This window comes from Limulus polyphemus, unplaced genomic scaffold (genome assembly GCF_000517525.1).
Source record: "Limulus polyphemus unplaced genomic scaffold, Limulus_polyphemus-2.1.2 Scaffold552, whole genome shotgun sequence".
Lineage (NCBI taxonomy): Eukaryota > Metazoa > Arthropoda > Merostomata > Xiphosura > Limulidae > Limulus > Limulus polyphemus.
The window spans coordinates 300,710-315,939 of NW_013666162.1; the positions used below are offsets into that span (position 1 = coordinate 300,710).

The 15,230-nt window shown below is 32.0% G+C and overlaps 1 protein-coding gene across 3 annotated transcripts in view; it reads left to right on the plus strand.

Annotated features, from left to right (window-relative positions):
• Nucleotides 1–15,230, plus strand: part of LOC106459048 (bromodomain adjacent to zinc finger domain protein 2B-like) — a 96,225-nt gene that overhangs the window by 41,116 nt on the left and 39,879 nt on the right. Inside the window, exons 20-27 of one of the 3 annotated variants that reach the window (XM_013918624.2) lie at nt 1,253–1,312; nt 2,511–4,035; nt 6,203–6,361; nt 8,218–8,396; nt 11,192–11,622; nt 12,890–13,091; nt 13,537–13,626; nt 14,739–14,795. In XM_013918624.2, coding sequence (XP_013774078.1) covers nt 1,253–1,312; nt 2,511–4,035; nt 6,203–6,361; nt 8,218–8,396; nt 11,192–11,622; nt 12,890–13,091; nt 13,537–13,626; nt 14,739–14,795 — 2,703 coding nt within the window. The remainder of the gene's footprint in view (nt 1–1,252; nt 1,313–2,510; nt 4,036–6,202; nt 6,362–8,217; nt 8,397–11,191; nt 11,623–12,889; nt 13,092–13,536; nt 13,627–14,738; nt 14,796–15,230) is intronic. The other 2 variants (XM_022385427.1, XM_022385428.1) reach the window with 2 other exon arrangements.

The following is a 15,230-nucleotide window of genomic DNA, read 5'->3' on the forward strand; positions in this document are numbered from 1 at the left end:
TTAATCATAATTGTATGTATTATGTTGGAAGTAACGTGAATGTATCATAAAAAGGGATGACAGTTATATTGAATTTCCTACTATTTGTTATCGAAATTAACACTAAACATAGTTTGGTATTTAGAGAAGAGTATTAAATAATACTGCTATTTTTTCCAAATCATAGACTTGTCAAATAAAGTAATGTTTCGAGAAACTTTTGAAAAACCATTTGAAGTTTTTAAATTTTCAGTCTACTAAAACATCTAAATATGTAGTTTAGTTTCTAAGTAAACAATTAAACAAGTCATTAGGCTATTATGCTTATTTGATGTTGTTCCAAAATTGGTATACTTAAAATAATTGCTTGTATCAGTAAAAGCTGTAAATAATATTTGTTAAAAAATCTTCATGATATATCAAAAAATTTAACTTAAAGTTTGGATTGTGAATTTTTTTGTTCAGTCTAGTTTGTTTGACTTAGAGCAAAGCCCATTGAGCTATTTGCTGTGTCCACTGTGAGAAATTGAACCTCAGATTTTAGCATTGTAGGTCTGTAAACTTACTGCTGCCACAATGGGGGACATTTTTTATCCGTACTTAGAATTTTTTTTGTTAATTTTACTTCTGATAAAATAGTTAGTACACAGGATCACACATAAAAGGTGGAATGAATTGAAAAAAAAAGACAAAATGTGAGAACTAGTTTCAACTAGTAACACCATCTCATCAGATATTTGGCGTTCGGGTTTTTTGGTCTTTTTTGGGGGGGGGTCATTGTTAAGATTTCTCTGTCGGTGAAAATGTAATTCATTTTTTTTATGTATCTTTTGTTGCTATTCTTTGTAATGTATGAAAAACTTTCTATTCTGCATGCTCCCATCAGCATGGACTAATCTTATGTCCAGTTAAAAATTTTACATAATAAAGAAATGAATGTGACCATGAATCTTAGTACCCATATGGCATCTGTTTGCATGTACACACACATGAGTCATATAGTTATAGATTATGTAGCAATGTATGTTTACAGCATGTAATATTTTATGATTTAAGTACTTAATATAAAACTGTACGTGTATACTCGATAGTTGTAAACTATCTATCAATATATTTTTGCAATGCTTACAAATTCATAATTCGAGTGTTTAGTCAATATCTCTAAATGTTCTACACTCCTCTGTTTGATTCTAATAATGAAGTAATTATAAGTCGATGTAAAAGTGCTTGTCTCCATCTTACATATGTTTTTCACACTTCATTCTGAAAATAGGATGAGCAGTTGGGTATATCCAATGAAGAATTAAAGAAGAGAATTGATAAACTTTCAAAGGTAAACAATCTTTTTAGTTTCTGGTTTTTGTAATAGTATACATAATATTTAATAAACAGTTATCAAGTATGGCTAGTTAATGTGATAGTCAATCCCACTATTCCTTGTTAAAGAGTATCGGAAGAGTTGACTAGTAGTCTTTCCTCTAGCCTCTTACTTCAAATAATGGACAACCAACTTGGGAAGTTTTGAACGAAATTCAACAACCAAATAAACACAAGTTTTACAGCTTTGTTATAATTACAATGAATTAGATTATTTTAAACAATATCAAAAAATGCTGGTTACAGTAAATATGAAACATTTTGAAATTCTCTAAAAATATAAGTTAAAAAGCAATGGCTGTGCAGTAAAAGAAATTAAATCAATCTGTGCTAAATATTTGACGAGACAGCGTTACTATAATTTGTAGTCTTTGCTTAATTTAATTGTTCTATGTATGTGGAGATTTCCTTTGGCTTGTAGATTGTGGTGAGAGGTGTAATTGTATTCTTACAAGAAAGATGGGTTGTTCAAAATATTGTAGAATGGTAAGCATACATCACATATAACTTAGGCAATAGCTGTTTCCCATGTGATGTGTACATTATTACAGTTTCCATCATATTTATTGAGCCGGGGGTGGCCTAGTGGTTTGTGTGTCACATTGTGGATCCATTATTCATAGTCTGTTGCGGCAAAACTGTGGTCCACTTTGGGGCCATGGGTATTTTGTAATAGTGATGGTCAAACCCCACTTTTTAATTAGAGCACCCCACGAGTTAGCAGTAGGTACTGTTGACTAGCTGCATTTCCTCTAGCCTTTTCAGTTCAAAATTAGAGAAAGGCAGCATAGATAGCTCTTGTTTAGCTTTGTATAAATATCTGAAGCAAACAGGCATTTGTTACATTCATGGTACTAGCTAGGATACAACAACCAGAGATGTTTGTTGAAACCAGTATCTAGAATTTTGATATTAATATAGTTTCTTCCTTTTTTTTTAATATTCTTCATTGAAAACTAGATTAAAAGTGAAGTGTTAAAAATAACTTCATTGTTATTTGACGTTATTACACTAAGGAACCTAATAATATGCTTAGCTGTTTTTGTTTATTTATGTAAATATAGTAATTTTGCCACAATTAGTTTTTTTTATGTGAAGGATGAATATTGTATCTATTGTTTGTTGCTAATCTTTCATGATTCTACTATTTTCAGCAACAAGCACAGATAAGCGGTAAACTATCAAAGGCAGTACATGCCCTTCGTGCCACAACTTTTGGACAAGATCGGTATCATCGCTATTACTGGGTTCTTCCATTTACTGGTGGCATTTTTGTTGAAGGGATAGAATCATCATCAGATGTAGAGAGTGAAGAACATGATGTATTAATCAAAGAGGAAAATCAGACAAAACCAGAAGAAGTGGTAGGTAAAGATACAATGAACTATGAAGATACAAGAAAGACAGAAGTGGTGCAAGAACAAATAGAGGAACCTGTATCTCATGTGACATTAGAAGCAATGGAAGTGGATAGTAGTCTTGATAATTCCCAAAAAACTGATGCTGAAAAAAATACCAGTGTTGAAGTGACCTCTGGCAAAGAATGTTTACCAGATAGCTTATCTAAAAATAAAAAGGAACAAGCATCTGAGTGTTTACATCCAGAAAGTGAAAAATGTGTGAAAACTATAAATGTAGATGGCAAAAATGATATAACCGCTAGTGGTAATAAAGAACAAATTCCAGATGATTCTAGTGAAAATACATCTTTAAATACAGAAGTTCAGGAGACTTCTAAATGTTTAAACATTGTTAATAATGAAAAACCATCACCCCAAAAACTTAAAAACTCCTCAGAAGCTGTTGTTCTGCTGGAAACAGAAGCAGCAGAGAAGGTAATAAGTTCTAGCAAGCTTGCTGTTTCGAAAACTTCATCTAATGTTGAACAAAACTGGCTACTTCATTCTCCCTTCTTTGCATCAATCCTTGCAGGCTCAATGTTCATGAATGGACCTTTGTTACATGGCAGGGAATTGAATGGCAGCTATTTTAACCTCCCAAAAACTGAACCAGCTATATCGAGTCCAACATTTAGTCCACTTTTAGGATTATCCCCTGGGTTTCTTTCAGCCGAAGTCCTCAAAAATATGACAGAAAAGCAGCCTGTTGAGAAACCCTGGTTTAGCATTCTTCCCCGAATTACATGTGATAATACCTCTCCAACTGAAGAATCACAGCCAAAGCAAGCATCATTAATACGTTCCAGCAGTACTTCACAGAAGCTTGCGACTGCTTCAAGTAACTCTTCTTTAGGAAGTATTCCAGCATCGTCCTTACCGAGCCAATCCACTCCCATTAGTTCCAGCAACAGCCAGAGTTATCCTTCCGCAGCCCTGGCTCTTGCAAACTTTCAGCTTGAACTTCTTAATGGACTTCCACCCCCTCTATTGCCTAATCCACTTCTAAGTTCCTCTACCATGAGCTCATATAACCACGACACTTCAATATCCACCACGATAGATTCATCTCAGTTGACCTCCACACCAACAAGCACAGTACCTGTAAATCCCCCATCATTCTGTGCTACCCCTACCACAGTTCCGTCCCCAAGCTCTACTCCTGGCTCTGTGGCATATGGGTTTCACTCTAACAACTCTATAAACCAGGCTTCTGAGGATTATTTGAAAATGATGACAAGAGAACTGAATCACTATGCCAAGCCTCGTCCACTGCCTGCAGGTAATACAAGTGAATTGGTTATTTGATATTGTTAGTTATCAAGTATTGTTTTACAACATTGTTATTCATTTTGTCTTATAAAGAGTGTAAAATAAATTTATGCATTTTTACGTGTTTTAAGATACCTAGTGGTAATTGTACGCATCGAATTTTAAACTAATTTCTGAAAATAAATCATATTGTTTACAAATTTTTTATTTTGCATTTTTAGCCTGGATAACTGTGGTTAATTTTCACATAAATAGCAAAAACAAATTACAAAGAAACTAAATTTGAATTTCTGTAGTCATTGTGTGGTGTATGTTGTTACAAGATTTTGGGAGTTCATTGCATGTTCGGAACTAATTTTCATATTTTTGGATGTGTATTAGCTGTTATTTATAAGATAATTACTGAAGAGATCACTTGTTATCTTTGTGTAGATTTTTGAGAGTAGTTTGTGTTGAACAAACCATTGAAGTAAGAGTTCATTGTTTGTTTGTTTGTCTTTGAATTTTGCGTAAAACTTCACAAGGGCTATTTGGGCTAGCCATCCCTAATTTAGCAGTAAAAGGAGGGAAGGCAGCCAGTCATCACCACCAACTCTTGAGCTACTATTTCAGCAACAAATAGTAAGATTGAACCATCACATTATAATGCCCCAAGGCTGAAAGGGTGAGCATATTTGGTGGGATGGGGATTCAAATCTGCGACTCGCAGATTGCGAGTCAAGTGCCCTAACCATCTGGCCATGCCAGGCCTTATAGAGTTGATTTTTTTCAGAAATTTTACCAATAGCTTTGAATATAGGAGTGTTAACTAGGTTTAATAATAATCAACATAAATGGTATCAAGAGGGAAAATATTATATGACAAACAGAAGCACATCAAGATTAACAGGCATTCTAGGCCCTAAGTTTTAGATGCACCCCTTCCTTCTCGATTGGCTCACCAGGAAAATTATCTACCAACATGGGAACAACAATAAATCAAAATGCAATGAAATGAATAGAAATTTGTTTTATTATAAAAAAAAAAATTCAAAATTAAATTTATTTTGATTCCCACCAGCACACTAAAGATGCATCCCTCAAATTGTTGTGCTTTAGGCCCAAGTCTTGAAAGCTTATTGGTTAATATGCCCCTAAACACAAGATTATCACTTTTAATATGCTTGTATGTTTATCAGTAACTTTGAGCTACCCGTTTATTCACTCTTTGTTAATTTGTGTGATTTTATACTATAAGAATTTTATCCAGGTTCTTGTTAGTTCTTTGTCTGTTTATTCAGCCTGATTAACATTGGGACGCTCGTATTTCTTTTTTTGTCATTTATCTGTTTCTCTAAAGTGACAATGCAAAAAATACTTAATTCTTCCTCTTTCTACTTAGAAATGTAACTTAATGATTTTCAGTTAACAATTGGAAACTTTTTCTAATCATCTCCAACATCAGTTTTTCACATAAAATTTCCTTAGGTAATAGACAGTAGAATGAAGGTTTTCTGTCATTTATATACATACATTGTAAAGAGATATGTGCTTTTGAGTAAGAGTTTACACTAGTAATTGAAAGATGTTGACCAAAAATAAAAATAGTTTTACAGAAAGTCTGAGGTCACACCAAGGCCAAACTTTAATTTCACTTGTTGTTTGCAAGAATTTTTTGGATGGTGTGCAGCAGAGGTAACAAAGAGTTTGAGACATCCCGTGACCCTTTTGTTTTCAATCCATATTTTTTAAAGATCATGCTGGTTAAGAATATAGAGAAGTCTTAAATATTTCATTTACTTATTGTATTTGGACAAGATAAAAAGTGTGAAACCACAAAAAGAGAATAACTAAAGTTTGGCTTGGTCAAGTTTCAAGACTTGTGTACTTTTGTCAGCCTTGGTCACTTTACATTACACTTAACACTTATAATCACCATAACTGTTTTTTTTTGTTTCAAATTATTTTTTAGCCAAGACTTCAGTAAGGGTACTTAATGAGCTTTTGTCACTATACTAAATGTTTTGACTATATAGATGAGATATTCTGTAAGAACTGCCGTTACTGTTCAGTGTTATTAATATGCACTTGTGAGGATGTTTATACTTTAATTAGCTTTCCACTTGTAACTACACATATTCTGTACCCTTGTTTATATTACATAAATTCTTATTCTGATTTGCTTTTGTTCTACACAGAATATCGTAAAGGTTGGTGGAGGATCACTGACTCGGAGCAGCTGAAAGCCTTGCTAAATGCTCTCCATCCAAGGGGTATAAGAGAGAGGCTTCTTCAGAAACAGTTCCAAAAATACTACAGTTATGCATGTAGTTCCTTTACTCAGGGCCAAAATGAAGGTTGGTTGATAATTTTTAAGAAAACTGTTTCAGTTGGATACAATGTAATAATTGTAACAACAACGCTACAAAGACCAAAACATACAAACAGAACTATTGCTCAGGATTGCTAGTATTTGATTTTGTTGTGGAGTTTATCACTATATGGTTATGACGGTTTTTCTCAGTTAAAAGTCATATAAATTTTAAATATAAATACTTTACTTTTCACAAGATTGTGAAATATATTTGTACATTGTGAGAGAACATTAAAATACCTCTAGAGAAAACAAGCAGTGTTTAATGTGTTAGAACTTCTTGTTTTTAAAGTCTTGTGTGTATATTTATAATACTGCACACTTCAGAAAATATTTCTTAAATCAGGAAAATGGAAACTTATTACATTGCATTGTAATAATGACAGAACAAACGGAACTTACTTGTTAACAGTAGGCCTTTGGTAGGTTGCAAGAAAACATTCACTTATCCTGAGGTATTTGTTCATTTTTAAATTGTACTTATAATCTTAAAGTGACTAAGAGTTAATATCAGTGGTAAAAATCAGTTGGCATGTGATGTGTAATAGTGGATGGATTCACAAATATTGACTTTTTTTATATACACAAGAAAAGAGACTTCACAGTGGGCTCCACATATTCCATCCTATGGTATAGTAGTTTAGAAACAACCAAATAACTCATTATTTGGCATACTATCTTTAAATTTAAAAGAATATGTAACAAATGATTTGACAATACTTCTTAACTGTAATTTTGGAAAAATCTGCCTAGTGAATTTCATTAACTTGATAACACCTTTTCAGCTTTTCTCTCTCTCTCTTTTTTTTTAACATCAACTTCTGAAGTTAATTTTATCATGTATACATTTATCATTAATAAACTTGAGAAACCTTTTTTTTTTTCAGAAATTCTGTGATTCTTTTTTTTTATGTCTTTATTGAAACAATTTGTAATTACTAGTCACTATATGTTCAATTAACAAGATTCTTAGTTACATTAAAATGAAAAATTTTGGTACTGAACTACTAAAAGGAGGCGTATGACAAACTTCTGTTGTTGTTAACCAAGTACCTGTGATTCAGATCCTTGTTCTATTCTGAACTTAGCTTAATTTTTACATGCCTGATCCTCAGATACTGCTAAAACAAAAAAAACATTCTTGTTTGGATATTAAAATGGGAAAGTATCATAAACAGAAAGTAGCTTTAAAGTTTTGGGATGTTCATCCAATAATCATTTTTCGTGAAAACAGGAATAAGTTAGCCCATCAAATAAAACCCTGTAGTGCTCCTTAGGTGTTATTTCCTACTGTTGTGGCAGTTAGGCTTAAAAATACAGTTCTCAAGTGATTTAAGACATACTACAGCATAAAGAAATAAGCTTGATGAAAGAGAAGAGACTTGGTAAGTTGGTAGTTGTGGAAAGATTAGGCTTGGATCCTTGTGACTTTGGACTCTGATTTTATGAGCTCTGTCTCTGTTCCCAAACTAAAAGCAGCTTTTTAAACTATTTCCTTCTCATTGGTTTTGTTTCTTGTTTGGCCCTGATTGTTATGACATAATTAACTCATCATCTTGTTCACATGGAATCAGGGTAGAATACATTCCTATTGGCCAGTGTACTCTACATCATAACTTGGACTCAGCTGTCTTTTGATGGACCTAGTTAAGGACCTGTACCTTTGTTCCTGGCCATTATTCATACTGCCTTGGCTGTTGTTTGCATGGCTCACTTCTGAGCTTAAGACTCTCGTGAGCTGTATCCAGACCTCATGATCATACTTATCTGTCCTCGATCTCTTCAGCTTAAAAACATATAATCCAAACGTTATGCTGATTTTTTTTTTTATATTTTCAGTTACAGATCTAGAAATCACAGATTTAGACAGTTCAATATCTAAGAAAGTAGGAGGTGCTCCAGATCCTGATAAAGAAGACCAGTGGTCACCAGAAGTAGCACTACGTATGGACTTGTCAATTTTAGAGCAGATAGAGGTTATGGAAGAGAAAGTAGCAGGAGCTAGCATGCAAGTTAAGGTGAGCTACTTAATGGTTTGTATGAAATGTTTGGTTCCAACAAAATTTAGTTTAGGTGACTATGTTTTCAGCTTCCACAACAATCAGTAGTTTCAAAAAACCACAAGAACTTGTGAGAAAAACATTAAAAAAATGTACATTCTTTGTTAGTCATAGTGTACTCTCATACTATGTCCACAACAGTCAGCTTTTTCCAAAGTCACTGGTTTAAGCAAGTTATAAGAACTTGCGAGAGCATTAAACAACATTTGTTCATTGTTAGTCCTAGCATACTATCATGTCATGGTAAGGGTGATTTGTTTTGACAAAGATTTTGAGTTTGTGATTTTAAAGGATTCTTTACATTGGTTTGTAATGATTATTTCAAGATAATGAATATCAGTCAGTGATAGATACTTTTGAACTTAAAAAAATAGTAATACAACCTATGTTACTAAAACTGACTTGCGTGTATGTGATGATCATGGAACATACTTACAATTGTCAAACCATTAGGTATGATAAAAAAAGATCTGTGTAATAAATGTTTCATAAAAATGTTGACTGAAAGTAGAAAGTTATTCAATATGTAATAAATTCCAGTGGTACATTTTTACTGACCTCCAATACCAACGTGATGTCATCTTAAGTCTTAAGCTTATGTAATTTGTCCAACCCCATAACTATGAAACTATATATGTACTAAGTGTATCTTCACAATGACAGACTTAGTAAACATTGCAAAATCTATTGTACACAAAGAATCAGGTTTTTTTATAATGTATTTTATAGTAAGCATTTGTCTGTGAATTTCCAAAGCCTTTACTGAGTCAATCTTGAGTGCAAGGTGATTTTTATGTTAAGAAGAAAAATACTTCTTTTGATCATACAGTTTTCATTATTAATTTGCTTAACCTCTCTAACTCCCTAAATGAATATCAAAAGTTTTTAAGGTATAGGTTTATTTTATCTGTTATTTTTCTCCACCCTAACACAAACTGTAGCTTAATCTTTAATATATGATGATATCAAAATTATCAAATACAATGTTCTTCTTTGAATGAATTACATTTTACCTTTTGACGTATATCTCATTTCAGATTTATACTTTTATGGTCCAGTTTGTATGACATTCTTTTACTTTTACAATGGGAACTTTTCCTTACATTAATGTACATGCACATGCAGCTTTGAACACGTGCATCTGTAGTTATCTAATCCTAATTTTTTTCTCTAAGTTTTTATTGACAAGAAAATTAATTTACCTTTCAAATATCCATTTTAAAACATAAATAGTCTGCAGACTTACAGTGCTAAAAATGTAATCATATCAATTCATGGTGAGCACAGCACAGCACAGATAACCCATTGTGTAGCTTTGTGCTTAACCTCAAGAAACAAACCTACATTTGAAATTAATAAATTAAAATTTAGATAATTTCAAAATTTGAAATTATAAACTAAATCCTGATGCTAATTTTATTGACTTACATTGATAATAAAGTTTTTTAATTAAACTAGCTGAAGAGACTTGTTAAGGAAACAAAAATTGTATAAAGGACACTGTTAGATAATGTTCCCATTCCTTCTTTCTTTTGCAGTTAAATCCCTCATGACCTCATTGAATGTTAATTATATACCCTGCTTTTTGGAAAGTAATAATTTACTCATAAGTGATTAAGTACTTTGTCTTTAAATTTAAAGTCAAAAGTCTGTAAGAAAGTGTAAATGTTCTCTATTTTAGAGTGTTTTTTTATTCCCTTTCTGAGGTAGCAAAATTTCTAAAAATAAAATAGCCCATGTACATCATTGGACAGTTTCCAGTTACCATACAAATTATGGTAGTCAAGCCAACCAACTATTGGTGATGAAAGTCAACAATCTACACAAAAGTATAAATGTGTCCTATTTCAGGGACTTTTTATCTCCCCCTTTTCAGACCATTTGAATTTTTTCATACATAATTTTTTTTTAATGCTGTTGTATTAGATATGGAATTTTATTTATTTTGATACAGTAGTTTATTGGTTGTCATTCACTTTACTGTTGTATTTCTCTTGGTCATTCACATACTCTGGGGCTAGGTATGGCCTAGTAGTAGTTTTGCTTAGCTGTAAACCATAGGGTCCATAGTTTATGTCCTATTGCCACAAAATTGTTCTCTGCACTTTGGGAACATGGGTGTGTTATAAGAGTGACTCAAAATGCTACTGCTTCATCAGAGATAGTCCCTTTGTAGCTTTGCAACAAACAAATAGTACCTGTTAGGTAAATGAGTGAACATAACAAGCAAATATTATAATAGAAGCCACAAGTCACCTGTCTATCTAAAAATAACTTATTAAATTATACTGTTTAACCACACTATTTTTTGCATTTAGGAGTCAAATGTTTTTTACATGATAGGGTTACCATCCTCCACATAATTCTTGTCATCTTCATACTTGCATTAGGCTTAAAGATGAGATATTCATACAAAAAAATATTTGTAATTTAAACATGAAATTTCCTTAAACAGTATAATTTTCTCTTTAAATTGGATATTAAACTAAGCAAAATACATTTTGTTATAATTTTCTTTCAATTTTAAAATATTTCTAACTCTGTTGTCTGTAAAACAGGAAGACTTAAAAGAAAATCTTTTTTTTTTTCAGTCACAGTTGATTTTCACACTAAATACCATCTGCGTAATTCATAAATATGTGAAAAAAACAACATAAGATCTGTGAATGCTTTTAACCCTTTGACAACCGCATACTTTTCTGAATTTTTTGGGAATTAAAGTAAGTTGTAAATTGTAAATTTTTGTCCAATAGGGATGGACGATTCCTCCCAAACTCACCTATGACTCAGACATCAAGTTCAAAGCAGCCTGTCTTTTTCCAAAGAAGGACCAAGATAGTTTAAGCTTCCGTCGACAAAAATCAGTTAAGCGCCAAAGCAAAGGGCGTGATTCTGTTTCCGTAGAGACTGGTGAGAGTACACAGACCAAAGCAGAAATTAGTAGCTGTGCAATAGAAGAGAATAAATCAGAAGATTTTAACAATAAGGGTGAAAGTGATAGTGTGAGTAATACAGAAGAATTAAGCAAATTAAAACCAACCAGTGGTGAAGAAAAACCATCCAGTAATCTTGACAGTGGTTCAGAAGATCCGTATGTCAATCCAGTAGAAATTGCTAAAGAAAGACTTTTATTACTTGAAAGTGCCATAGAAAGACGCTATATAAAGCCTCCTCTTGGAATAACGTAAGTTAAAACACACTTTTTACTCTAGTTTTATAGAGTTTGGTGTTTGAATAGAAAGGCTGGTTATGTTACCATCTGTATTAAAAGAAAAGGTTTTGTTTTGTGGAAGCTTGTTGTATATTTCGCTAACAAACTAGTTAACATTAACTGTAACATGTATCTTTTTTTTTTTTAACCTTTGTCTGATTTCCAATACACCCAAAAGCCAAGAGAGTGACACAGAATCATGGCAAATAATTGTTTTCTTTCAATGAATAAATGTTATTGGAAAATAATGTGCATATCCAAAATATCTCAGCCACTCATCAGTTCAAACAAAGTTAAGCTATTCATAAAATCAAACATTCAGTTTTAAAGAAAAATGCTACTTACATTTTTTACTTCATGCTTCTCCTAAATATATATATATATATATATTTGGGTTTTAATTGAGATTCCAGAACACAGTATTTTTTTGTTTTATTAGGTTTATGTGTGCTATAATATAAGAGCAAAGGAAATATTAATAATGGCAATGAACTCAGACTTTTACTTTAAAAACGTTTTGAAATACCTATAAGGATGGAAGATAGTGTCGAGAGAAATAAATCATTTGTGTTTGTCTTTCAATCTTCTTGTGTATTTCAAAGAAATATCCTTAATAATTTATATATATATATATATATATAATTATTTTAATCAGTTCTTACCTTCAGAAATTTAGTTCAGTGGCGCTAATATCAAAAATAAAACTTAAAATATAAACATTTCATTGTGCTTGTTTGTATAGTAGCAATAACTTTATTTCAGCACTTTTATGTCACCTTTTTAAGACTCGTGTATTTATAACATTTTATATTGAGTCCCCAAAAATATAACTTCATATAACTTCATTTTGAATTCTGAAGTGGTACTTATTAAAATTGCTTGAAAAATGTCTTGAAGGGAAAATTTACCCCCCCCCCCCCACAATTTGATTTAATCTCCCACTCTTCTCTCTCTCTCCAAAACCCAGATGTAAGATTTAATTCTTTTATATTTTACCTAGATTCGCTCATCTGTGTCGATTTAAAATGTGGTGTTATTAATATACACTGCTTCTTATGCAAATAGCCAGGACATGGTTAGTTTAATGTCGTAAATGACCATCAGCATAAGTTAGCAAGAATATCTATCATGCCCTTAATCCCCAAAATAATGCCATTCAAGCTACTGAATTATCAGATATTTATAAAGCAAAAGCCTCGCATATTTTTTAAAAAGTAACCTCTATATTTTCTTCTATCAGCAGTACTGAGTTGAATTTGTCTTCATTGAACAACAGTGCTGTGCATCCTGCATCAGACGGAGATGCAGAAGAAGGGGAGTTACCAAGGGGACTACTTCGCTGGCGAGCTGCAATCCAGAAGTGCTGGACAGCAGAGCAGGTGGCCATGTGTTTAAACATGCTTGAGACGTGTGTGGCATGGGATAAATCCATCATGAGAGCCGTACGTTTCTTCATGCGTATATCGCATTTACGAGCCACAATCTTGTTATTTAATATATAACATAAGCAAAATATTACTCATAAGAAAATAATAACAATAAACAATATAATCTAGTACTATCAATTACAGCAAAAAAAGAAATTCATTTGAAATATTTTGCCAATTATTGTGTGTATTACCTGTAGTTAGAACACTGGAGTCATCTTATAAAAAATAATTTGAAGGACAAAATTGAAAAAAAAGATACTTGTAGATGTTACACTAAGTATCATAGTTTTGAAATTATGTCCTTTGGATTAATATGTTTCCAGGTTGTTGGTTTTTTAGTACAGTATGATATTTTGAAGTGTAGTAGATTGTAACAAAATTAAGTGATTAGTTTAGAGTGTTATTCCATATTATTTATATTAAAAAGTTTTTTTAAATTTATTACTATTTTTCATAGAGCTGCCAGTTTTGTCATAGTGGAGCTAATGAAGAGAAGTTACTTCTTTGTGATGGTTGTGACAAAGGCTATCACACTTACTGTTTCAAGGTAACTATATATATTTTTATTATTAATTTTCATCTTTATTATCTATATAAAGATTATTTTGCATTGTTAGTTTATTACGTGGATTTAGAACTAACATAAATGCCTTATAAGCTGGTGAAAACTTGTGAAATATTATTGATCTTATAGCCAAAAATAGAGTTGAAAATTTGTGTCGGAAATGTCTGCATTATGTTTTCTTCTTCCTGCCCTAGAATACAGTGAAAAGGCTCAAGAGTGCTATTTAAGTCTCTTTCAGAGTGCATTCATACTATTGTTCATGATAACATTTCATTTTTCTGAGTAGTGTGTACTAAAAATGTGGTGATTAAAGAATTACTTTGAGACTGATGAAATAAGTGAAGGGTAGGTGTATTTTGAAGGTACAGACAAATTCGTTTAAGTTAAATTCTATAATTTTCGTTATTCATTCAACAATGCTTTCCCATCATTTTTGATGGGCTTTTATACTAGTTTTTTTATAAACAGTATGTATCAAAAATTCGACAAAAGGCTTATTAATTCATTATGGAAATTCCCTTTGGCCATGCTTCTGCCATATGGTGTTTGTGTCTAACCAAATGTATTTGCAACAGTATTTACACATACTTTTCTCCAAGATAAGTTTGCTTTGGCAATTATTAGTTGTTGATCTTTATAGTTTCATCAAGATTACTTAACTGCGCATTGTACAAATTTTTTTATTATTGTAAGTGTGATTTGACAAAAGAAATTGGTCCCAGCACAGGATTGACTTGTAGCTATAATTTCTCTTTGATTTTCTTCTTTGTTTAGCCAAACATGTAATGAATGAAGTTGGGACACTGACTAGTAACAAACAAAATATAAATACAGTGTTACATTAATATTTTCAGTAAAGCATATTTTAATTAACCCAACTTTTTTTTTCCCCATCTACTAGCAAATTGTCTGTAAAATTACCATAGAATAAATATGTATTTAAGAAATTAACTTTGTATTACATTTGATTTTTCTGAAACCTTTCTGGTAGCCTGAAGCCGTGTATCATTCCAGCATGTTCTATTACTTTCATAAGCTAATACAGTTGTGTTATTTATATTAGCATTCATTATCTTCTATTTTCTTCTGTGTAGCCTAAAATGGAGACAATACCTGATGGGGACTGGTATTGCTATGAATGTTTGAATAAGGTAAGCATACCTGTTGTTTATTATCATACATACATTTAAAACACAATGTATAATAAAGTCTTATAGGTCAGTCGGTCAAATCTTCAAAAACAAGTGCACAGTACTGCTTAGAGGTCAATCTGAAGTCTTTTAAAACAAATGTATATTGTTGCCTAGAGATTGGTCTGAAAGGTGCTAAAACAAGTGTATAGTACTGCCTAGAAGTCAGTCTGAAGACATTTAAAATGAGCTCTTATGATCAACCAGTTTCTAAAATGTACAAGAAGGCATGAACAAGTTTGAAGTATACAAAAATCATTGGTACCTTAATTAAGTTGCTAGAAAGTAATACTCACTGGGCAAAGGTAAATAAGCTGGCTGTGGCTGTAATCCTAGTGGTTAGAATACTGGACCGTGAATCAGAGGGTCCAAGGTTTGTATACATCCCCCTTACCA